Below are 25,913 nucleotides of genomic sequence, written 5' to 3'. Positions count from 1 at the left end.
TAGTGTTCATGGGTTCAATGTCCATTCAGAAATCTGATGGCAGAGGGGAAGAAGCTGTTCCTGAGTTGTTGAGTGTGTGTCTTCCGGTTTCTGTACCTCCTCCCTGATAGTCGCATTGACAAGAAGGCGTGTCCAGGGAGATGGGGGCCCTTAATGATGAATGCCAACTGTTTGAGGCTTCACCTTTTGAAGGTGTGCTGGATGCTGGGGAAGCTAATGCCCATGGTGGAGCTGGCAGAGTTTACATCTTTCTGCAAAAAAAGGATCTGGTGCTTTCACCACATAAATGGTGAATAAATTCTTCTTTGGCTTCCAGTCAGGTACAAGTAGCGATTTTAACCGACGTTTGGATGACAAACTCTTCTATCTTCATCAGGGGTAATGCTCTAGTCAGGTGGTATATACACCCCCGGCATCCATCCCTCCTGATTGGTTTGCCCTCAACCAATCAAGTTTCCACTGTCCCATATTGTTTACAATTGAATTCCAGTTCTTAGTTAGAGGGTGAACTTCATCTTTGTTAAAATTTTTATTCTCCAGTCTTATTTCAATGGCTTCCTTCACCAGGCAGTCTCAAAAGCCGTTAGTTTTGTGCCATCAAAGTCAATCCTATTGCCATTGTGAATGTAGTGTTCTGCATTTCTCCGGGTAATCCATATACCCAGATACACCTTCTATGCTCCTTGATGCGGGTTTCCACCGTACGCCCCATCTGGCCGATGTACGCTGCTCCGCATTCACAAGGAATCCTGTAAACGCCAGCCGACCTGAGTCCCAGGTCATCTTTGACCCACGTAAGCTGTCATTTGAGTTTCCTTATGAGTTTGTAGATGGTATTAATCTGGTATTTCTTCAGGATCCTGGCAAACCTTCCAGGAACTGTGGAAATATAGCTTATGCGGGTCAAAGCTGACCTAGGACTCCAAGAAGCCAAAGTCAAAGGAATTGCAAGTCAAAAAAACATTGCCCTTGAAGTCTAGTTATCAGTTATCACCATTGAAAATTACCGTAGATTCCGGACTACAGAGCGCACCTGATTTTTAGCCGCTGGCACTAATTTTAGAAATAAAATCATTTTTTTAAATGTAAAGGCCGCACCGGATTTTAGGCCGCACCGGATTTTCGGCCGCAGGTGTCCCACGTTGTAATATGAGATATTTACACAGAAAGATATTACACGTGAGGATTTTTTTAACTTTTAATTAAATCCATATGGTAACAAAAACAAATACATATTGCAAATGCTTTTTTTCGAACCGTGCCCGTACGCGGCTACTTTTAAATATACGTTGCGTATACTTCTTTACTGAACAACATTCCAATATCTCCTAACGACTGGTAAAAAATATATATACTGCAGCCTACCAGGAAAAGTTATTGATACCTTTAACTTAAAAGCAGAGTTCGCTCGGATCCAAAGCCGCTCGCGGAATCCGCTCCCCCCCTCCTTTCCGTTTCATCGCAAACGGCATTTAAAAGCAGATTTCGCTCAGATCCAAAGCCGCTCCGCCGCTCGACCCCCTCCTTTCCGTTTCATCGCAAACGGCATTTAAAAGCAGATTTCGCTCAGATCCAAAGCCGCTCCGCCGCTCGACCCCCCTCCGTCCCGTTTCATCGCAAACGGCATTTTCCCACAAGACGCCGCGAAACCGGGTGTGTCGTCATAGCATCCCGCGATGTAGTACAGAAAACAAATATAGTTTAAACTAAGAGGGTAGGTAGCACAATGCTTCGAGTGTTTTCCATGTTGATGAGGGTGAGTACAAATGACTGATTTACAATAATTTAATTGTGAAAGTGCGCTTGATTTATCGTACAATTTCATTGGACCTCTGTGAACTACTCATCAATTTTATTGGTCTACTGTTACGAGGCAAAATGTTTACGAGGCGGCATGAAAAAAAAAATGCATTAGCCGCTCCGGATTATTGGCCGCAAAGTTCAAAGCTGTTCAAAATGTGGGAAAAAAGTAGCGGCTTAAAATCCGGAATCTACGGTAAGTGTTATGTGTGCTCTTTTTACAGTATCAATTTGTATAGGCTTTGTTTTAAGACTGAAAGTAGCAGGATTGAAGATTTAAAACTTAACAAATACAGTGGGCACAATGATTTCTATTGTGCAGTTATGCAGAGTAACTCTGTTGTATTGGGTATGGTGTTCTAAGCATGCACTACAGTTCATTGTCATCCTGTGCCTGTGCCTTTACAGTATTATCCATGACTTACAATTGAAGAGACAACATTAAAATATTTGAGATACTGGAAAGTGAAATAGTCACAAAAAATTTGGAAACATTGGCAGGTCAGGGTACATAGAGAAAGAACTTAATATAATATTTCAATTCACTGATCGTAATGAAAAATGGCAATTGATGTGAATATGTTTGTTTGTCCACCGATGCTGTCCGACATGCTGAGTATTTACAGTATTTTTGGTTTTGGTTTCTGTGGAGGAGGTGTCTGTCAACAGATATTGCTGCAGCATGTCAAACAGGGCCTGGAGATATATTTAATCATTGTATTTGTCACGTAAAAGCACACCTTTCACCACTTCATCAGCTTATATAGAAGTTAAAGTGTGTTCTGAGTTTGTTTTGATTCAGTGTGCCAGAAAGCCATTCATTCTGGAAGGAAAAGTAGCCTTGAGCAGTGGGGCAGAGATACTGGGGCAAATTCTTCCTAAAGAAACTGAATGATTGATGAAGCCCCAGACAGTATAACATTGTTGAAAGAAGCATGTGAATCTAAACAGGTAGGTAACTCTGCTTTCTCCAGAGACAAACATGCGCAAGAGCTTTGAAGTTTAGGCATATTATCACTGACTCATTTACAGCATAGCACTTATAAAAATTAATTTCTTTTTCCCCGATGTGAAATGGAACAATGGCCATTTTTACGTAGTATTATGACTCAGAGATTTGGTTGGGGGTGAAAGGGATACAGTCATTCTCCATCCTGATGAAGGGTCTCGGCCCGAAACTTCGACAGTGCTTCTCCTTATAAATGCTGCTTGGCCTGCTGCGTTCCACCAACATTTTGTGTGTGTTATTTCAGTCATTCTCCATGAAGTGTTCCCTTTTGAGGCATTGTGGGGGAAGGTAAACTGTATTGATCGTGGAACCGCTGTTTCTGTCACTCCACATGCATCGAAGTCTTCCCGGTGAATATTGAATTGTGCTCTTGTACCTACTGTATCTGATTAGAGTTCAATCCAGCATTGATTCAAAGGTATATTTAATGTCAGAGAAATGTATACATATACGTCCTGAAATTCTTTTTCTTCACAACCATACACGAAAACAGAGGAGTGCCCCAAAGAATGAATGACAGTTAAATGTTAGAACCCCAAAGCACCCCCCAGCTGCCCCCCCACACGTAAGCAGCAGCAAGGCAACGGTCTTCCCTCCCCCACCAGCAAAAAAAGCATTGGCGCCACTCCCCCCACCGAGCACTCTAGTGTGCAGCAAAGCATCAATAAAGACACACTCTTGCAGCACCCCAAAGACTACTCGTTCACCCGATAATTCGACATACCACAGCCTCTCTCTCTCTCCCTAATAAGGGAAAAGGTGTCTCGGTTTCACAGTGAGGGGGGAGACATAACAAACAACTCGATGACTTACAATGTTTAAAATCTGTTGCGTCGTTTTTTTCTCAGCTCTGTGCCCAAAGAACTCGGGTCTCTGGGCACACAGCCAGAGATCTTCTGTCGCCCACGCCACACTGATTTCCTGTGGAGGCACCGACCTCGAGTCCGCCCCCTCCAGAGCTGTAAAATCCAGAAACTCTGAAAACGAGCTAATCTTCTAGGCCATGTCCTTCATATATCGTATAACGGCCAGTCGTGAGACCCCTAGAGCAGGTCCCATTCCCGCAAAGAACCGAAGTCAGCATGTAACTCCAGGTCAGGGGCTTCAAAAGAACCCTGAAAGGGAAAAATAGAGATATTAAAGATAGAAATAGAGCTGGTTCCAAAGATGCAAGCAAAGGAGTCACCGTTAGGTGCTATTGTCTTCTGAGCTCCACCCCTCATTGATTGATCCACTCCTCACTTCACATTGATTTGAGAAGTCCTGTTTGCTCTTGCACAAGTAAAGCTCCCAGTCAGTTTTGATTCGTGAGGACCCTTCCCAATCCACATTGTAACACTGAGGCAAAGGCCTTGATTTCTGGACCCTGTGATCTACCTAACAGCCCCATTAAAGACCTTGATCTGAACCATGCTGTCTCCCAAACATGTCTTCTCACCAGCTTTATTCTTTGTTTCACCCCTCTTCCATTCCCATTTTCAACCAAACCACCCTACAGACACTGGCTATTGTGATAATTTTTCATACCACTACCCTACACACTAGGCAAAAGATTGTGATCTATCTCCCCTACCTTCATCTCCCATCATTCTACAACTGTGGTATCAGCCTGATCAGATACCTCAGCCTCATGAACCCAGCTATAGGTCACAGAACTAACAGCGCATTTTCAGCTTCAAAGATGTGCAGCAACTCCTCTAAGTTTTGTGGTGGGTGAACTCTGGACAACTGTGCTCTCAGACACCAAAGAATTGTGCCAGTCCACCTAAGTCTTTGGGTGGTACTGAAATGTCTAGACCAGCCTATAATGTATCACTGGCCGTCATGGAGTTTCTCTGGCCTGAGGAAGAAGCGAAAACAAGGAAATTGTTGCTATGTACTGTAAATGAGGTGAGATCATTCTTTTGATCTGTTTTGCGTCACTAACAGAGGAAGAAGAAAACTCCTTTCTGATGATTGAATTTTGCAGTATGTTGACCTACTTAATCTTTAGTTTTGTACATTTCAGTAGTTCATTTATTATTAGGTTTCTTTGAAAAATTACTTCCATTTGACATAGTCTTGATTGAAAAAATATTAATCCAAATGATGTCAAACTCCAATATTCAGTTTTTGTTTTAATAAGGTGAAACTAGTTATGAAGCACCTTTGATCTGCCTGGAATTGCCCATTGCTACAGTGCAATGAAATTTTTTTCTTGAATTTATGCTCCCAGTGGCAAGTCATACACTGGACGACCCAACTTTTCACTTGGTACAGCAAGTGTGGATAGTTTAAGATTTTGCAGCAATAAAACAAAATGTGAGAGATTCCAACAGTATAACACTGTTTCATCCAGCTTTTTGGTGTGGAACAGAACTGATAATGCCAAATGGGCAATTCCAGACAGATCAACCTGACCAAAGGTGCTTCATAACTAGCTTCACCTTTTTAAAACAGAAACTGAATGTTGAGGAATGACAACATTTGGGTGTTAAATCTTTTTGCAATAGAGATGAAGTCAAATGGAAATAAATATTCAAAGAAACCTAATAATAAATGGACTACTGAAGTGTACAAAACTGAAGATTATAAATACGAAAATGTCTGCAGATGCAGGAAACGCACACAAAATGCTGGAGGAGCTCAGAAAGTTAGACAACATCTACAGAAATGAACAGATGTTTGGGGCTGAGACCCTTCTTCAGGACAAAATTAAAGATTACATCGTTGGCTTCCCAGAATACTCAGGGAGGTTGGAGCTTAATGAATGTCACTAGCCGTGGACTTGCTTAAGATGTTTTGAAATTAGATTTGAGGCTAAAAGGTAATGATTATTGGAGTTGAGTAGCCAAACAAACTTCAGTTATATTATTATTGTTATCATCATCATCATCATGTGCCATGTCATATGATGTAGGCGATCATGGTCCCCATGGCCATGATTGTTTTTGGCGAATTTTTCCACAGAAATACCTTGCCATTGCATTCTTCTGGGCAGTGTCCTTACAAGACAGGTGAACCCAGCCATTATCAATACACATCAGAGATTGTTTGCCTGACATCTGTGGTCTCATAACCAGGACTTCGGATATCAGCTACTCATATGACCATTCACCACCTGCTCCCATAGCTTCTTGTGACCCTGATCCAGGGGGTGGAGGTGCTGAGTAGGTGCTACACCTCATCCAAGGATGGTCTGCAGGCTGCAGGAGGGAAGGAGCACCTTGCACCTCCTTTGGTAGACGTATCTCCACCCTACCACCCAGCTATGGTGGTTTGAGAAAGCAGTCAATAACACTTTTTTGTTGGGTACTAAATATTTGTGTTGCTAGTAATATCACAACCTCTAAATAAAAAAAACCCTTTTTCATCAAATGTAAGGAGCATAATATGATGAATATATCATCACATAGACATGAGAATGAGACAAAGAAACCTAATAATATATGAACTACTGAAGTGTACAAAACTAAATATTATAAACATGAGAAACGCACACAAAATGCTGGAGGAACTCAGAAGGTTAGGCAGCATCTATAGAATTGAATGGATTTTTCAGGCCGAGACTCTTCTTCAGGAGAAAATTAAAGATTAGATGGTTTGCTTCCCAGAATACAGTAAGCAAAGAATAGACCAGTACATGATGTAAATTTAAGTTGTACATCTGCCCACGCATACTCTGCATCTTCCCATCCCTGCCCGTCCATTTGCCTGTCTGAATGACACTTAATCTTGCTATTGTATCTGCCTTCACCACTTCCTCTGCTGACATTTTCAGATACCCAACACACTTCGTGTAAAAAGCAACTTACCACACATTTCCTTTCAACTTTCCCTCCTCACCTTAATGTGATGCCCTCTAGTATTTGACACTTTCCCCCTGTGAGAAACACTGATTGTCTAACCTAACCTTGCCTCTTATATTTTCATAGTCTTCTATCAAGACGCCCTTCAATTTCTTATGCTCCAGGTAAAACAAAAAGCCAAGTTTGTCCAACCTTTCCTCATACGTAGCTAATACTCCGTAACCCAGACAAAATCCTGGTGAACAGCTTCTGCACCCCTTGCAAAGCCAACACATTCTTTCTGTAATGCAGCAACCAGAATCACCCACAGTGCTCCAAAAATGTTCTGACCAGTGTTTTGTACAACTGCAGTATGCTTTCCCGACTTAATTCTCCACAGCCCAACTAAGAAAGGCAAGTGTGCCCTATGATTTCTTTACCAACCTATCTACTTGTATTGCCAATTACCGGTATATGGAATTATGGTCCTGCATCCCAAGATGCTTGAAAGATGTTTTTTGAATTGATTTGATAGGGACAATGGCATCCCCAGGAGATTGATGCAGTTTCTATTTAATGTCAGACAAATGCAGTATCATTGCTTTGTTTTTTGGAAGCTTTGGGATAGATGCCAAACTGAGAAAGTTCAAGTTCAAATCACTTTTTATTGCCATTTCGACCATAACTGCTGGCACAGTACACAGTAAAAACGAGACAACGTTTTTCAGGACCATGGTTCTACATTGAACAATAAAAAAACTACACGGAACTCCGTAAAACAACACAAAAGAAACTAACTAGACTACAGACCTACTCGGGACTGCAGAAAGTGCACAAACAGCGCTGGAAAAAAAGAAGCAGGGAGCCTTGGGTAGGTGAGTGTCAGGAGCTGTGTAAAGGGTAAATTTTAATGCTACAAATTGTAATCACTTTGGAGCAAATTTTAGTGAAAAAGAATGCTTTAAACAGTGAAAGGGCAAGAGAAAAGGTTCAGATTGATAAAGAAGCTGACCTAGTGAAACTGAATTGAGAATTTTTCTGCCGCAATTTCTTTGATTCTTCTGAACATGAATACAAATTAGTAGTGTTGTTCTTCCTATAGTACACCATTGGAGAAAGTTCATTGTGGTTTCTCTCTTTATGCTTGGCAGAGATGTAGGTCAATGTATCAACTGTATGTGAAATATGTTAGTGATGGTGGGTGTTAATTTGTGCACAGTCGATCTGCAGCAAATGTTGAGGTAACATTTGCTGAAGATTCCAGATGATGAGGTGCACTGTGGAGTTCATCCCACTTCCTAAAGGACGGTTTATAGTTGATGTGTAGAATGGAGGGATGTAGCATAGAGTACTTGGACAAAATAATTATCTTAAGTTAAATGAAATATTTCTGAAAAATATTTTGCAAGAAATATTTAGCTCATTTATTTTTGGATTGTGTCACAGCACTTAATTTTATTCTCTTGATGCACCGTTACCTCCCTTTCCGAGTTAACTTGAGAAGTAGAGATACGTATTTAAACTGGCATTCCGTAATTCGCAGTTCTTTGGCTTGCTCATTGAATGTAAAGAACATATTATGTAAAGAACAAGAATAGAGGGACACCCATTCAGAACCAAGATAAGGAGGAAATCTTTCACCAGAGAGTGTGAATAAGTGGAATTCGTTGCCACAGGCGGCTGTGGAGGCCAAGTCATTACCAACATTCAAGGCAGAGGTTGATAGATTCTTGCTTAGTCAGGGAATGAAAGGATACAGGGAGAAGGCAGGAGATTGGGGCAGAGAGGGAAATGGATCAGCCATGGTAAAATGCCAGAGCAGACTCGATGGGCCAAATGGCCTAATTCTGCTCCTGTATCTTATGGTCTGTGGTCTGAGAGTATCATCACATGGACGCGAGAGTGGGGACAACAAATGATACAGTAAGCAGGGCATTGGACAGTGCAAGCTGCCAATTTAAACTGTACATCTGCCGTATGTAGTCTGCATCCCTCTCATCCCTGCTAGTTCATGTGTCCAACTAAATGATGCTTAAAACTTGGTATAATACCTGCCTTCACCACTGGTTGAATCCTACTACCAGCTATATTATATAGTTATCTATGCTATATTCAGAGCAGGGTAGCTATTCAGTCCCTTAAGCCTAAATTGCCATTCATGGCTGATCTTGTCCTTATTCTCAACTCCATTTTCACCTCTAATATTCTAAACTCCAGAAGTTGTTCTATCTCCAGTTTGAACACCATTATCCAACACTCTTGGGTGGAGATTCCCACTGATTCACCACTCTCTGGCTAAAGAAATTCTTCTTTATCTTGGTTCTAAGTGGACATCCCTCTATTCTTGTTCTTTACATAATAAATTTCTCCCCGTGGCACTGAAAAATGCTGGTCTTCTTCACTGTGGAAGTTGCAGGGGGCATCTATATCAGCTGGTTAAGTTGGCCAGGGAATGGCAAAGGGAGTTAAATTCAGATAAGTGTAAGGAGTTCCATTTTGAAAAACCACATCAGGATAGCACCTTCACAGCAAGTGGTAGAGCAGTGGGGAGTCTTTTAGAGCAGACGGACCTTGAAGTTTCCTGAAAGTGGAATCACTGGTAGACGAGGTTTTTGGTATGCTGGCCTTCAATAGTCAGGGCATTGAGTATGGAAGTCAGGAGGTTATACAGCATACTGGAGAGGCCATTTTGGTATTCCATTTTGGTCTTCGTACTGCAGGAAAGGTATTATTATACTGGAAAGTGTGCAGAAAAGGTTTATGAGGATGTTTTCAGAAGTTGAGTGAATGAGGTATAGGAAGAGGTCTAGGACGTTTCTCTTTGAAGCAAAGAAGTCTTGGACATGGCCTTATAGAGCAGATATAAAGTCGTGAGGGTGCATAGATAGGGTGAAAGTGCTCGGTCTTTTTCTTGGGGTTGACTAGAAGGCATAGGTTTAAGGGGAGAGGGGAAAGATTCAGTAGGAATTTCTTACACGGGAGTGTGTACATGGTGTGAGCTGTCAGTGAAAGTAGTTGAAGCAGCTACAAGAACAACTGTTAAATTGCAGATGGACAGGCACATGGATAGGAGACGATTAGAAAGATATTGGCCAAGTGGGATTAGCTTGGATGGGTCATCATAGATCATTTGGCCAAAGGGCCTGATTCTATATTGCATGACTCCACGGCTCATTACAATTTTGAATGAAAGCCCCTTATTCTGAACACCTACAGACCCACCCTACTTCCAGACTTCCATAACAGACGAAAAGCCTCTCAGCATCTGTCAAACCCCCTGTGGATTGTATATGATTTAATAATATCATTCATTCTTATAAACTGCAAGGAAAGACCCAGTGTGCCCTCAATAGATTATCACTCAAATCAGTATAGTGAATGGGTGAAATCACTTATTTCCTTCCGTGAGTAAACCAGTTCCGCTGGTAGATCTGAAAATGCAACAGTTGTGGTTAACTACATATACCTGTCTGGACACACCCCCCCCCCCCCCCACTGCTGACTGCTCCTGTGGCCCCTCCCACTGACCGTGGCTCCTCCCACAGACCCCGGTATAAAGGCGATTGAGGCCTGAGCCCTGCCCTCAGTCTTCAGGATGTAGTACGGTGGTCAACTGCCGATATCTCGCCTCACATCTCAGAGAAAATGCAACAATTTTTTAAAAAAAAGGTTGACAAGATTAAAAAGCAGATAAATAGCGAGGGATCAAAAGGTATGCAAAGGATCTGGGTGTCCTTGTACAAGAGACACTGAAAGTTAATAATCAGTTATGGCAGACATTTCAGGAGGTAAAGGGTGCGTTGGTCCAAACTCCAGAGGATGTGAGCACAGGGTAAAGACATCCTACCATAATTATATAGAAAGCTGTGAATTGAATTGAATTGACTTTATTACTTACATTCTACATATACATGAGGAGTAAAAGTCTTTATGTTACGTCTCTGTCTAAACGTGCAATGTGCAATTTATAGTAATTTGTGATAAATAGTATGTACAACAGGACAGTCAATATATCATAGAAATACAACTGTATCGGCGTGAATTAATCAATCTGTTGGCTTGGTGGAAGAAGCTGTCCCAGAATCTGTTGGTCCTGGCTTTTATGCTGTGGTACCGTTTCCCGGATGGTCGCAGCTAGAACAGTTTGTGGTTGGGGTGACTCAGGTCCCCAATGATCCTTCTTACACACCTGTCTCTGTAAATGTCCGGGGAAGGGAAGTTCACATCTACAGATGCGCTGGACTGTCCGCTCCACTCTCTGCAGAGTACTACAATTGAGGGAAGTACAGTTCCCATAACAGGCAGTGATGCAGCCAGTCAGGATGCTCTCATTTGTGCCTTTGTAGAAAGTCCTTAGGATTTGGGGGCCTATACCAAACTTCTTCAACTGACTGAGGAGAAAGAGGCGCTATTGTGCTTTTTTCACCACATAGCCGGTGTGTACAGACCAGGTGAGGTCCTCGATGATGTGTATGTCCCCTCTCAACCCCAGATCCATTGATGTCTATAGGGATTAGCCTATCTCCATTCCTCCCGCCGTCCACAACCAGCTCCTTTGTTTTTGTGACATTGAGTGAGCAGTTGTTTTTCTTGACACCACTGTGTCAGGGTGACGATTTCTTCTCTGTGGGCTGCCTCGATATTATTTGAGATTAGGCCAATCAATGTAGAATTGTCAGCAAGTTTACTTAGCAGATTGGAGCTGTGGGTGGTGACACAGTCACGGGTATACAGAGAGTAAAGGAGGGGGCTTAGGACACAGCCCTGAGGGGCATCTGTATTGAGGGGCAGAGGTGAGGGAGTCCACTCTTACCACCTGCTGGCAATCTGACAGGAAGTCCAAGATCCAGTTGCACAAGGCACGGTGAAGGCTGAAGACTCTGAGCTTCTTGTCGAGCCTGGAGGGAATTATGGTGTTGAATGCTGAACTGTAGTCCAAGAACAGCATTCTCACATAGGCATCTTTCTTCTCCAAATGTGCAAGCTCGGTGTGCAGAGCTGTGGCTGTCGCATCATCTGTCGATCGGTTGTGTCAGTGGGTGAATTGTAGGGGGCCCAGTGTGGGTGGTAACAAGCTGCAGATGTAGTCCTCTCGAAGCAATTGCTTATTATTGAGGTGAGTGCGACAGGACGCCAGTCCTGATGAGGCCAGATCTGGCATGTAACATCAGGTGTGATCTCCCCATTCAAGCAGTGGCATTGCACCAGATAGACTCCGGGGATGCAGGGATTTTTGTCTGAGGGGAGATTAAATAGATTGAGCATATTATCTGTAGAGTTTAGAAGAATGACAAATGACTTCATGGAAAGGTATGGAGCTTGTTTGGGTAAATGCAGAGATGATGTTTCCACTGGTTTGTCATAGTTGCAAACTTCAGAGTCGTATTTCCAAGGTTCGGAGTAGGCTTTTCAGGATTGGAAAGAAATTTCTTCACACCCCCCCCCCCCCCCCCACCCCAGAGGATAGTTAATCTTTGTAATGTTCTACTTAAAGTGGGCTGTAGAGATTCAGCCTCTGAGAACGGAGTAAAACTCCAATAATCCATTGTCTGACTTGGGAAATCATTATGGTTCAGCTTCGGACTCACCAGGACTAAGCACATTCCCTTCCCGTTCACCAGTGCCCCACTTCCCACAATCCTTTTCAACTGATTAGAGCCCGGGTTCCCAAACTTCAAAACCACTCACTGAGGCCCTTGTTTCTACAACCCATTTAAATCTACCTGGTTCACTGCAAGTTGGATGATATTTTTTTAAAGGCAAATTAAAGAAGTGTTGCGTATTAGCAGAGAAATTACATCCAACGTGTTAAATTTGTTAGTCCAGTATTACCAAGGACAGGAACATGCTGGATTTAACAGAGCTTGGAAAGAGATCAATGTTTTGTTTTGGATGTTAAAAGAATTAAAGATGATGAGGTTAATGCAGGGGGATGGGACTGAGGTAAAAGATTAGCCATGCTTTTATTGATTGCTGGACAAGGCGGGAGGGCCAATAAGGCTTGTCTCTGCTTCTATTTATTATATTTAATAGCCATCCTTTCTTCCCCAAGTTGTCATTAAAATATGAGTTTTAGAATAGAATAAACTTTATTGTCATTGCTTAAGACAACAAAATTGTGATGCTACTCCAGTCCATGCAAAACAGATATTTTCAATGCGTGCGGTATGGCTTAATTTTTAAAAAAAAACATATTTAAATGCAATGAGTGACTTTGGTAGTCTCAAAGGCCATTGGCAAGCCGGGGTGTAATGTTACTCAGCTGCACCACAGCCCTCGGGAAGAAGCTGTTTTTCGGTCTCACTGTCTTGGCTAAGATGTTTCTGTATCTCCCAGGTCTGGGTTGGCTCTGTGTTTCTTCCCACGGACTGTAGATACAAAGGAAAGAATGATAAAGGGCCAAAACTTGACCATTTTGAGTCTTGCTGTATAGTGTCATCCATAGGTCAGACACTTCTGGAAGGGTGAATTGGCACTACTCTTTAACGACACAAAATGCGTCATTATGCCACTTTCGTAAATATGATGATCATGATCTCTTTCTCAGAAGCTTTGCTGGGAAATTTTCAGAGAAGATTTGGCTCGCAGGACGTACTGGTTAATTTGCTTGTTTTGTAATCCAGAGGTCCAGACTAAACCATTCAGAGATACAGATTCAAATTCCCCCATTGTCTTTGCTGGGAAAGTTAACTGTAGTTATTCAAATAAAAGTGGAACTTAAAAAGCTAGTGGCAGCGATACAGGACAGTTACCGGTTCTTTAAATTGTAACGGAAATTTCCAGTCACCCTGGACTGAACAGCCCAACCTCTACAGCCGTACACACTCACTGCTCATCACAGCTGCGTAGATGCCGAGACAAAAGAGTTTGGACTGATAAAATTTAGGGTGAGCTAACAATGGAAGAAGCTGGATGTGCAATATTGGAAGATTCTTGGTTTTCAGACCTGGGCCAACTGACTCAGTGATGCCTTATATATATATATACAATAAGTGGTAAATATTTACTGGTGACTTAAAATTGGGAATCTGGGTCACTCGTATTGGTTAACCAGAGCAGGAAAACAAACACTTGTGCTTTTTTGAGTGAGATGTTGTGCTTGTATTGCTGTTTTATTTAAAAGCAGTAATAGATGCTTTCATGCAGTGAACATGTTATTGGTTATTTTGTATGCTCCCTACGGTGCTTCGCATTCTAAATAAGCTCTGTTGATTTTGTGGGAGTAACGCATCTGACCTTTTGACAAGCCTCTATTATGCATATTTTTGAATGGCGTCCAGGAAAAAAAAAGTAACTCTGTATAACGCTTAAGTTTTTATAGCCTTTATATTTTAAACTAAGGATTTCATTAGTTTTTATCACATGCAAATCAATGAAGATTCAAGATTCATTTATTATCAAAGAATGCATAAATTATACAACCTTGAGATTTACTTGCTCACGGGTAATCACAAAGCAAGAAACACAAAAGAACCCAATTAAAGAAAAAGAATGAAAATAAAAAGTAAAGACCAGCACTCTATGCGCAACAGAGGAAAAAAATACTATTATGCAAACAATTGAAGCAAAATGTCGAAATATACTTCTGTGCCTTTTATATAATGCTGGTTGAAGCAAAATTATCCATTAAATATGTAAAAGCAAGAATACGCCATTTGGTCTGTCAGATTGCTGTGCCCTTCAGTAATAGCAGGGTTGATCTTCAAATCCAGCTCCCGCATTATCTACTGTGCCTTAATTATCATTTCTGTATGATGGCAAATTATGATAGATAAAGGGAATCATATGATATTTGGATAATGCAGGGGCTGGATTTGATTTTCCACTGCCCTTTGAAGTCAAGGAACACAAATGCTTTGAGTGAAGTTTCTGTTCATCACAGACCCAAATGGCCAGCTTTTTCTGTGCTTGAGACCCCTATCTCTGCACTCCTCAGCTAAAAGAAACAGCCTTCTGCTTCTCATCATACCCAGACGAACTTTCTAGCTTTGAATTATATTAAATTATCTTTCTTTTTTCCAACCCAAGTAACCATTGGCTGAAATTGCTTTTCATCTGTCCTTGTGGAAAGCACCCTCAGTTTACCGGTTCTGATTTCCTTAAGGATAGCAGAACTCAACATAGTACAGGATAAGATTCTCTACATTTTCTGTAAGGCTTCTTTTAGATATTAAAACGATAAACATGTGCTTTAGACAAATAAAAGAAGAAAATGCTGGAATAGCTCAGCTGATTGGGCAGCATCCGTGAAAAGAGAAACTGTTAATGTTTGAGACTGATAAAAAATAATCCATTATAGTAAAAGCTAAAACACAATTTTAATACAATGCCATTTCCTTTGCTTCCTGCATTTGTATGTTAACTTTTCAATTCTTGTGCAGAATGGCACCAAAATTCATTTGAATACCAACTTGTCTCAGTTATGAAGAGGGATAATTAGTTGACATTTCAGTCAATCCTGATGAAGAGTTTTGGCCTGAAACATCATTTATTTATTCCTCTCCATAGATGCTGCCTGACCAGCTGAGCTTCTCCGGGTTTTTGTATGTCACTGTATGTTTTGATGTGTATATGACAAATGAAGCTACTCTTTATAATCTTTAATCTTTAAATTTTGAAGGATGGTCCTTTGGTTGAAGCTGATGGGGTGGAAATAGTAGGGAATTCTATTCTTGCTGTGTAACACACAGAAAATGCTGGAGGAACTCAGCAGGCTAGACAGCATCAATGGAAATGTGTGCAGTCAATGTTTTAAGCCGAAATGCTTCTGCAGGTCTGGAGTGAAAAGCTGAGGATTTAAAAGGTGGGGGGAGAGAAGAGAAATAGTCGGTGATAGGTGAAACCTGGAGAAGGGAGGATGAAGTAAAGAGCTGGGAAGTTGATTAGTGAAAGAGATAAAGAACAGGGAAGAAAGAAAATGGGGAGGAGCACCAGAGGGAGGCAATGGGCAGGCAAGGAGATAACGTGAGAGAGGGAAACAGAGATGGGAAATAGTGGAGGGGTGGTGGGGTGCATTACCAGAAGTTAGAGAAATTGATGTTAATGCCACGAGGGAGGAGGCTTCCCAAGTGGAATATAAGGTGTTGCTCCTCCAACCAAAGTGTGGCTTCATCACAACAGTGGAGGAGGCCATGGATGGACATATTGGAGTGGAATTAAAATGGGTGGCCACTGGGAGATCCTGCTTTTTTTGGTGGACGGAGATTAGGTGCTCAGCAAAGCGGTCTTCCATTCTGCGTCGGGTCTCACCAATATACAGGAGGCCTCACCGGGAGCACTGGACACAGTGTATGACCCCAGCAGACTCACAGGTAAAGTGTCACCTCAGCTGGAAGGACTATTTGGGGCCCTGAATGGTAGTGAGGGAGGAGGCGTGTGGGCAGGGGTAGCACTTGTTCCGCTTGCAAGGATAAATGCCCAGAGGGAGATCAGTGGAGAGTGAAGAATGGACAAAGGAGTCACAGAAAGCAGATCCCTGCAGAAAGTGGTGGAGGGTGGGGAGGGAAAGATGTGCTTGGCGGTAGGATCTAGCTGGAGGTGACAAAAGTTTCGGAGTATTATGTGCTGTGCAGGGATGAAAAGAATTCAAGGTCTACTTCGATAAAGTCCGCTTGTGAAGGGACATAATGGGATTAAGGGTATTGCAGTGGAATGCAAGAAGACTGATTTTTATTGATCAGGACTTCAAGAAGTTTATTTCTGACTTGTCAAATCCACCCAATGTTATATGAATTCCAGGAAATCTGCTTGTTACCATGTTTCGATTTTTCTTTGCAGAATTATATAATTATATTGTAATTAGGCATGATACAGTCGGCCCTCCTTATCCACGAGGGATTGGTTCTGGAACCCCCCGCGGATACCAAAAAATGCGGTTGCTCAAGTCCCTTATATAAAATGGTGTAGTATTTGCGTATAACCTATGCACATCCTCCTGTATACTTTCAATCATCTCTGGATTAGTTATAATACCTAATACAATGTAAATACTATGTAAGCAGTTGTTATACTGTTATGTTTAGCGAACATTGACAAGAAAAAAAAACTGTATATGTTCCTCTTGCTCACAATAGAAGCAGTGAACGAACGAGACACGAGGTGAACAATGATCAAACAACGAGTAAAACTTGTAATACCTGTACAGTAGTTGTTACACTGTCTTGTTTAGGGAGTAAGGACGCTTTGGAGGAGGCTCAATAATACTAAAGAACTGTGGAGGTTGAGGGCTGAGGATCTTCAAGTGTTGAACGCTGAGACTTCAGAATTGCAGAGGCTTTAGTTAGAAACATTGTTATAGGAAGCTGTCTCTTTTTTTTGCATCATCAAACACATCTTGCAGTGGTTGTAGGCATGTTGTCATCCCTTGGATGACACGGAGGCTTCGTTCCATCAGAGGATTGTAGTGGAGGATCATATCCTTTTACACTTGCGCCTGTTGAAAAATGGCTGCAAATTTTTCAAGCGTCAAGTGGATGTAGGTACGATTGGGCATCTTCTTCCAGAACAAGCCAGTTTCATCACAATTGAAGACTTGCTCTGGAAGGTAGCCTTTCTCTTCTATGAGATTCTTGAGCTCCTCTGGGAACGCTGCTGCGGCCTTGGCATTAGCCGATGCTGATTCTCTGTGATCTTTATGTTCTTGAGGCTGTCGCGCTTTACTTAGCCAGCCAGTCATCCCTTACTAGCCTTAAACTCTTTTCTCTCGCTCTCAACAATCCCGTCCCAGTAGTGCTCATAGAGACTAAGAGCTTTTTCATGTATAATTTGGCCATCGACAGGGAGATGCTTCTGTGACATGTCCTCTAGCCACACACTTAGTGCTTTCTCAGTCTTCGCAAGTACTTTATTACGAACCAGAGAGACCATTTTTGCCTTTGTAGGGGCAACACTAACACTTCCACGAATTTCAGCTTCTTTCTGCTTTATTGTGTGAATGCTCGATTCGTTCTTACCGACCTTACTGCCCACTTCAGAATGCGACACGCCACTTTTCAAAAGAGCTAATATTTCTACTTTCACTGCGAGAGATAGCAGTTTACGCTCCCTCTTAGCCTTTGAGGAATTGTTTTGACCACCCAATTGCTTTTTAGGAGCCATTTTTTCACAGGAACAAAGTAGCGAACAAACGAGACGCGAGGTGAATAATGCTCAAACAACAAGTGCTGGAAGAGCACTTCCGGGTTTTCTCGATTCGCGGTTGGTTGAATTCGTGCATGTGGAACTCGCAGATAAGGAGGGCCAACTGTAGTTAGTTGGTAGAGGGGTGGTGTTGCCAGTTTTATAAGGAAAGGAATAGGATATTGAGTTCTGGATGTGAATGAAGTTTATTAAGCAGTTGTAGTAGAAGTATTTGATTCAACAGGTAATGGTATTAAAGTGGTTAACTTTAACAACACTTATGGAAAGAGTTCAATTGATTTGCTAGAAAGTATATATAGCTCTAACTCACTAAGGGTTGTATGCTGTGGCGATTTTAATGTACATTGTTCACTGTGGGTTATTTGCAGAATGATGGTAATGGTTTGATTGTAGAAGAAGTTTTATGTATTTCCCATTATGTGTGCCTTAATGATGGGAGAGGTATTAAATTTAATGTTCATAGTAGTTCTGAAACTGATACAGATTCGACTTTAGTTTTGAATGTTCTGGCTGGAGTGGGATATTATGGGTGATGAAACATTGGGGTGTGATCATTTTCCTGTATTTTTGTAAGTTTGGGTTTGGATTTATATAGGGGACTGGAGGCCACTTTTAGTAGGTGAAATTTTGGTAAAGCAAATTGGAAGACGTTTAAGGTTTTATGTGATGTCAAGGCTGAATGTTAGGGATGATGTAGAGTTTAGTAATGAAAGGTTATGTCACTTCAAACTGCACTGGAAGCGATTCCTCTTAAAAAGGGCTTTAATAGGAGCAAGACTGTACCATGGGTGGACTGAGGCAAATAGGGAGAGAAATAAGGTGTTTAGGAAAGTTAAGAATACTGTATCACTCTCCAAGTGACCTTATTAAGTATAAAAGGGCACAGACCATGGTGAGCAAAGTGGTGACGATTGTGAAAAAGTTTGGTGCAGGTGATCAGTATTGAAAGGGATATTAAACTTGGAGATATTTGAGGAATGATTAAGAAAATGGAAGAGGGGGGATTTCATGGGAATAATAACATTCCAGTATTGATGAAAGAAGGTAACATGATTGTTACTGAAATTAAGAAGGTCGAGTTAATTGCAATTCGTAATCAAGATAATTTAAGTGAAGAAGTTAAACAATGTAGAGATAGGGTTCTAAGTGAATACCCTAATGTGTTGGAAGCCAGCTGTAGCAATGGTACTATTAGTGATGTAGAAGAGTGTTTTTAGTTTTGAGTGGCTGACTCCTTTTCACACTAGGAATATGGGCTTGCTAGATTATGTACAGCTTTCTCGGTAACCCCACCTTGGTTTTTTCCAATAACTTTAGTTGATTTTAGGTTGGATGATTTAATGAAGTTTAAGGATCCTGGTATGCCTGAGAGTCTGTTGGTTCATCAATATGTTAAAGAAAACTATTTTGATATGTCAACCATTTTTATAGATGGATCAAAAGATAATTTAACTGGGAATGTTGGTGTGGCTGCATTGTGCCTGAATTACAGGTAACAATAAAGAAACGTCTTACTAACCATTTATCAGCAGAATTGGTTGCCATCATTTTGGGCTTACAGTGGGTGGAGGAAATCTGTCCTTGCAAAGTTGTAATTTGTTCAAATTCTTTTTCGGTTTTGATTAGTCTTAAAATGGGACGTTCCAGCAGTAGGTCAGACTTACTGTTGGAAGGACTCAGTTCATATTCAAAGTATTGGGTGTTCTTTTCTTGTGGGTCCCTGCACATAGAGGTGTTGAGGGGAATGAGGGCTGATTGTTTAGTAAAAAAAAGCTGTTAAAAGTTCATGTAGATATAGACCTTCCACTTAATAAATCAGAAACTAAGGGGTTGGTAAGGTTAAGAATTAGGGGGTTTTGGCAAGACTTGTGGCTAATGGGCACAAGTGGAGACACCTTTACAGAATACATAAAACTGTTAGGTTGATGGGAGAAGGGGTTCATACTGTGCTTAATTATTCCTTGCATCTTGTTGGAGAGCATCACTAGGTTGTGTAAGTTTTGGTCATCATTATGAAACAGTTGAACACATTCTATTACAATGTGAAACATATAAGGTTGAAAGAAATTAAATGCACTATTTCTTTGGAGGTTGATCGTTTTCATTTAAAACAAGTTATGGAAGTGACTTTAATTTAATTCACAGTATTCTTTCATTACTTACAATCTTTAGTGCTTTTTGGAGTAATTTAGGTTTCATTTGATAAAGAACTAGTAAGGGTTTTATTTCCCCATTCTCTACATCACACTGCAGTCCAGTCGGTGGCAGTAATGCATCTTTAAAGTGGACTGACAACTGCCATTAAAAGTCAGAAGTAGTTATAGTGCAGGACTGGTATCTTCCAGTACCTGAAACAGGATGAGGATGGGCAGGTAAGAGAACTTGAGGATGTAGAGAGATGGTGCATTTAGTCAAGAAGAGAAAGGAAGCGTATGTAGCATTTAGAAAACTAAAGTTAAATACAGCCCCTGAGGATTATAAGTAACTTAGAAAATAACTAGAAACAAGAGTTAGGAAAGCCAAGAATGGCCATGAAGAGTCATTGGCAAGTAGGATTAAAGAGAATCCCAAGGCGTGCTCTGCATACATCAAGTACAAGAGGATAACTAGGGGTGGGTAGGTTCACTCACAGATAAAGGAGGAAAAATGTGCTTAGAGGTGGAGGGTATGGTTGAGGTGCTAAATGGGTACCTTTCATCAGTGTTAAACAAGGAGGACTGGGAGATCAGTGTGGAGCATGATAATATGCCAGGGTATTTTGAGATAAAGGAGGAAGTAGTGTTGGGTCTGTTAAAGAATATTAAAATGGATATACCCGAGGTTATTTGGAGAGGCAACAGATGAGATTGCTAAGGGTTTGCGGGATCTGTAGTGAGACCTTTGCTGTTTAAGATGTGCTTTATTTTGAGATGAAATTAAAGGAACAGCAGTACATTGCTATCACAAGCACCTCTGCTGTTTAACAGAAGAGGTCTTAGTATGGATCCCTGTGGAATACCACTAGTCACAGATCTCGGGTCAGAGTAAGTCCCATTGACCTCTAAACCCTCCGTCTTCAGTGAGCAAACAAGATAATATGCTATCTACACACAGTGTTGCGGATAGCATAGAAGACTGCCAAAAGCTACAGCGGGACTTAGGTTAGTTGCAGAGCTGGGTGGAGAAACGGAAGATGGTATTTAGCCTGGCTTTGCTCTTTGGGAGATCAAATTAAAGGAAAAGAACATTTGCTAATGCAAAGACCCTAAATAGTGTTGATATGCAGAGGGATCTTGGCGTCCAAGTCTATAACTCCAGGAAAGTGGCTATACAGATGGTGTGGTAAAGAAGGCAAAGGGACACGCTTGCCTTAATTAGTCAGGCAATTGAAGTTGCCTGCGTCATCCCGCTCACACTGCCTTGCATTCTGTGTTGTGCGTTTATTATATTTGTCATGTGGTTGGGGACGTGGTAGAAGGGAAAAGTTTTACTTGCGTATTCTTGTTTTGTTTTTAGTTCAGTTAGAGTTAGAACTGGGGAGTGAGCCGGGGTGATTTTTTTTTGTTAAGAAAGTGGAATAGTTACTCGAACACACCAACACTGCTTAGAAACTAAGCACGGGGGTGGGGGGGGGGGGGGGAGGTTTACTCCTGTCTGATGCACCTTCCATCCAATCCAAAAACAGAGTCGCAAAGTCAAAGAATATATTCTATCCTTTATTAAGAAATAAAGCTTGATTTGATCATGATCAGATACGATTTACCTGAAGGACTACTGTTTGTAGCCTTGAACTTTTTTTCTCTCTCTCTGCCCATCACCCTGCCTGTTCTCCGTCTCCCTCTGGTGCTCCCCCCCCCCCCCCCCTTCCTTCTCCCGAGGTCTCCCGTCCCATGATCCTTTCCCTTCTCCAGCTCTGTATCACTTTCGCCAATCACCTTTCCAGCTCTTAGCTTCATCCCACCCCCCTCCGGTCTTCTCCTATCATTTCGCATTTCCCCCTCCCCCCACTACTTTCAAATCTCTTACTATCTCTCCTTTCGGTTAGTCCTGACGAAGGGTCTCGGCCCGAAATGTCGACAGCGCTTCTCCCTATAGATGCTGCCTGGCCTGCTGTGTTCCACCAGCATTTTGTGTGTGTTGTTGTTTAAATTCCCAGCATCTGCAGATTTCCTCGTGTTTGCTCGGAAGATTATGGTGCTTCCTTTAAGTAAGAAAATGCAGTGCTCTACTTTCAAGGAGCTTCTAATCCAGTTGAAGGATTTGCTTTCATCCTGAACTGGCGGTCACATGGCATGTGATCCTGAATCCCACAAGGAATGGTTTAGCACCACACTTCTTTTGTAGCACTCTGAAGGACTTCTGGAAAATCCAACTTAAGTACCGTCCTCTGATCCACTTGATTAAATCTGCTGGTTAGTGCCTCAAAAGGGATCCACTGTTGGAGCAATAAACCTGACGGATGAACAGAGGGCTGGAACTGGAAAGTCTTGCAAGGTTGCTGGGGTATGGAGAAGTGCAAGCATGTCAGGACTTCAGTACAAGGTTCAGAATTATATGTGTGCTAAGTAAGTATAGGGAACTGAGTACATGCAGATGGAATAAAGCAAGCAGAGCCTTAAATGAACTGAATTTCAAATAAGCTGAAAGGCGGGATGTGCGTTAGAGTTGTAATGGTCAGTTAAGTCTCACAAAGTTTTGTGCTTCTCACTGAAGCATCACTCCCAGTGGGGTGAGGGCTTCTGCTCTGGGAACTCTGCTGAATGTCTCCAGAACATTTGGCTGTTTATGAATAGTGTGCCTGTAACTCCTACCTGATAGAGGGAATAAGTTCGCCACTGGCTCTACTTCCATTCTTAGCCCCATCATCCTGTGGGTGGTTATAAAAACAGCTGGCAGCTGGAATATGAAGAGAAGTGAAAGTACACGTGTGGAAGATTTGAAAATAAACAGTAGGTTTGTTGGCATCAAGGGATATCTGTCTGAAGATTGGCTTCTTTTAATCCTGCAGCGCTCTTGCCCTTTTCCTTAAATAGTAAAAGGAAAATAGCTGGTGAGCTGTTGTAGCATCCCCTTCTAACCGTGAAGGAGGAGTTAGGGGATTTTGTATCTACATCTAGAAGGCTTGTAACTCAGATGCAAGCAGCAAGTTTGTCACTGAGTTCTGGTGACCTCTGATGCATGGCTATCAGAGAAAGTGAAAGTGCTATCACGATATGATCCTTAGCTCACCTGGAAATCCACGTGAGGCTGAAGAGGCACAGGTAAATGACTAGTTGCTTTTTGATGCTGATTGAACAAGTGAAGAGGGTTATCATCTATAACAGATTTGCTGCTCATTACCCATGTCCAAGTATAGTATGGACAGTATGTGTATGAAGTGCAGCTCCCATATTAATTACAACATTTCCATGTTTGGCTACGGTTGATAACTTGCTGACTTCAGAGCCTTGTTTGGGTCTGGCTGGCCCATCCAACATAGAGTCAGAATCAGTTTTATTATCACTGACATGTGTCATGAAATCTGTTTTTCTTTTGTGGCAGTGCATAGCTTTAAAAAAAACTATAGATTACAATAAGAAATATGTATACATTTAAATCAAATAAGCGGTGAAAAAAAGAGAGCAATAATAGTGAGGTAGTTCTCATGGATTGGTTCATTGCCCATTCAGAAATCTGATGATGGAGAGGAAGAAGTTGTTCCTAAAGACAATCCTGATGCAAATATTCAACCTTTCCTCCCGCAGACACTGCTCGACTTACTGAGTCCCTGTACCTCAGGGGTTCCCAGCCTTTTTAATGCCGTGCATCAATACCACTAAGGAAAGGGTCTGTGGTCCCCCAGGTTGGGGACCTCTGTGTTAGCTGATTGCTTGTTGATCTTAATTTTCTTGGAGGTGGTGATGGGTCAAGTCACAAAAATTTAATGGAACTGAATGGCTTGCTGGGCCATTCAAGAGACAATTGAGTGTATATAACATTGCTGTGGGCCTGGAACCATATATATGCCAGGCATGGCAAAGACGGATCATTTTCCAAGGGATATTGGTGAATGAGGTGGATTTTTATGCCACTCAAGTAGTTTTATCATTATTGTTACTAATCCAAGCTTTTTATTTCTGATTGAGTTAATGAAAGGATGCAAATCTGTGGTGGGATTTGAACTCTGGGTTAATCCTGTAATTTAACCACAATGTTTCTGTATCTACTATATGTATTCCTGTGCCTTAAGAAAGGTTTAATGTTATGGACCACCTTGTAGACAATTAAATGCACTAAGCTGGAAAACTAACGATGATTCATTCATTTTGGTGTGGGGCTAGTTGTAAACCTAAACCCAGATGATCGTGGAAACCAAATTTCTAGGCGAATAATAATTTGTACCTGAAATTACATGATGTTTTATATGGGTTTGGTAACTTTTGAGTAAATTTCATGGAAAATCTTATACATTCTCCTGACCTATGTGCCTGGAACGGGCAATGATTGATGCTAATTCAGCGTTGCATCAGATGCAGATGTACAGGAGCTCATTATCTCAATTCCGTTTAGAATTGTTCCAAAAATAACGTGGGAAAAACAGGTGGTTGGGATTGTCTTTACGCTGCACAAGAAGATACAGAAAGTTGAGACTCAGTGCATCATGTACAATTCACAAGAACATAAACCAGTTTAATACTTATTACAGAAAAATACCCCAAAAAAATGGTTATACATGCCTGTTTATTCTCTGGTTACCTGCCGTTGCACCCAGACTAACCCATTTGCTTCCTCTCTGTCTCTGAGCCACATAATAAGATACAGGACTTCAATTCAAAATGCTGACCGTCCTTTTGCCTCCACAGATGCTGCCTGACCTGCTGAGTTCCTCCAGCATTCCGATGTATTTTTAACCCTCTGGGATTCTGAATTCTCCTGCCACAATAAATGTGTTGTCTGTGTGTGTGTGGGGGGGGGGGGGGGGGGAATAAGCCATAAACTAACCTAATCCAGTTTTTTTAGTGCCTGCATGTACACATTTTCCTGATTTTTCTTTTAACAAATTTCTTCCTGCTTGCTGATCCCACGTTAGAATCTGATAGACTGAGTACTAGTCAGCATTGAACTTGGTGTTTTCTTGATCTTTGCACTTGTGCTCTGAAATGTTTATTTACTTCACTTATTATTTTGAAATGAATGCTTTCCCTTGCATTTGTGATGACTAGATCATGAAGCAAAGATGACATTGGGTTTTAATTCAGAAATGATTTTGCTCATTATTTAGGAAATACATCTACGTGCTGCTTGATGAGGTTGGTCGTAGAAAGATGTTCTTTTATATACCACTTTTGACCTTTTGGTGCACAGTGCAGCACTAATGAAGTCCAGCCTCCACTTCAATCATTGCGATTACAATGATGAGGCCGCCACAAATCAATGTGATAATAAACAAATACCGGTAATCATCTTCAGAGGATTAATTGAGGGAGAAATATCGGCCAAATATTGGGGTAGCTCCTTTGTCCTTCAGGATTCAGAAGATGCCAGTATCGTTTATTATTGGTAAGCTCGTACCTCCAGTAGTGCAGTGCCACTGCAATGTTGGCTGAGAATTCTGAGCCCATCGTTGTTGTGGGATGGCACAAGCTTTTAACAAAAGCACGCAACACCATGCCGAAATGGAAAGTCGATGGTGAATACAGGTCACTGGAATATTCGCATGCTGCAGCATGAGTGAAAACCCTTGAATCTCTTGTTTTCCAAAAATAACTGATTATATTTGATCCATGCATTGTTTGGCTTGTCAGGCTATTGTTATAAAGACTGCATTTCTGCACGTATGTAAGGTGATTACTTTTGCTTCCTCTTTCCCTATTAATGTACGAGAATCAGGATATTTGCATTTATAGGAAGACACAACTCTTAGTCTAGAAATTGGATCTTGTAGCTCCTATTGGCATGTGCAAATCACTCACCTGGGACCTCACTAGGGCATTACTATGTACTTAACATAGCCTGTCATACCTTCTTGTGTGAATTTCACTCCTAAAAACATTACGTTGGACACCAGTACCTTCCTTCCAAAGCGATTTTTTAGTTTTTTGTTACAACTTATTTCCTGTTGTGATAATCACAAAAATACCAAGAGCACAAGCTTCTGAGATTGTTGTCGAGCCATTTATCACTCTACGTCAATGTTTTACACACAGCTCAGAATAAGTGAAACCTTATCCTGGACTATT

General features: G+C 41.5%; 2 protein-coding genes across 4 annotated transcripts in view; one reads left to right on the top strand and one right to left on the bottom strand.

Moving 5' to 3' along the window:
- The window catches only part of atp8b4 (ATPase phospholipid transporting 8B4), a 294,774-nt gene that overhangs the window by 63,399 nt on the left and 205,462 nt on the right, over nt 1-25,913 (top strand). The window lies entirely within an intron of this gene.
- On the bottom strand, nt 17,248-17,673 carry LOC140718675 (putative CENPB DNA-binding domain-containing protein 1). The gene has a single exon (XM_073032709.1). The coding sequence runs from the start codon at nt 17,671-17,673 to the stop codon at nt 17,248-17,250; it is 426 nt and encodes a 141-aa protein (XP_072888810.1).

The sequence above is a fragment of the Hemitrygon akajei genome, chromosome 30, assembly GCF_048418815.1.
Source record: "Hemitrygon akajei chromosome 30, sHemAka1.3, whole genome shotgun sequence".
Taxonomy (NCBI): Eukaryota; Metazoa; Chordata; class Chondrichthyes; order Myliobatiformes; family Dasyatidae; genus Hemitrygon; species Hemitrygon akajei.
Note: the sequence above shows the minus strand (reverse complement) of the source record. Positions and strands in the feature narration are given on the sequence as shown.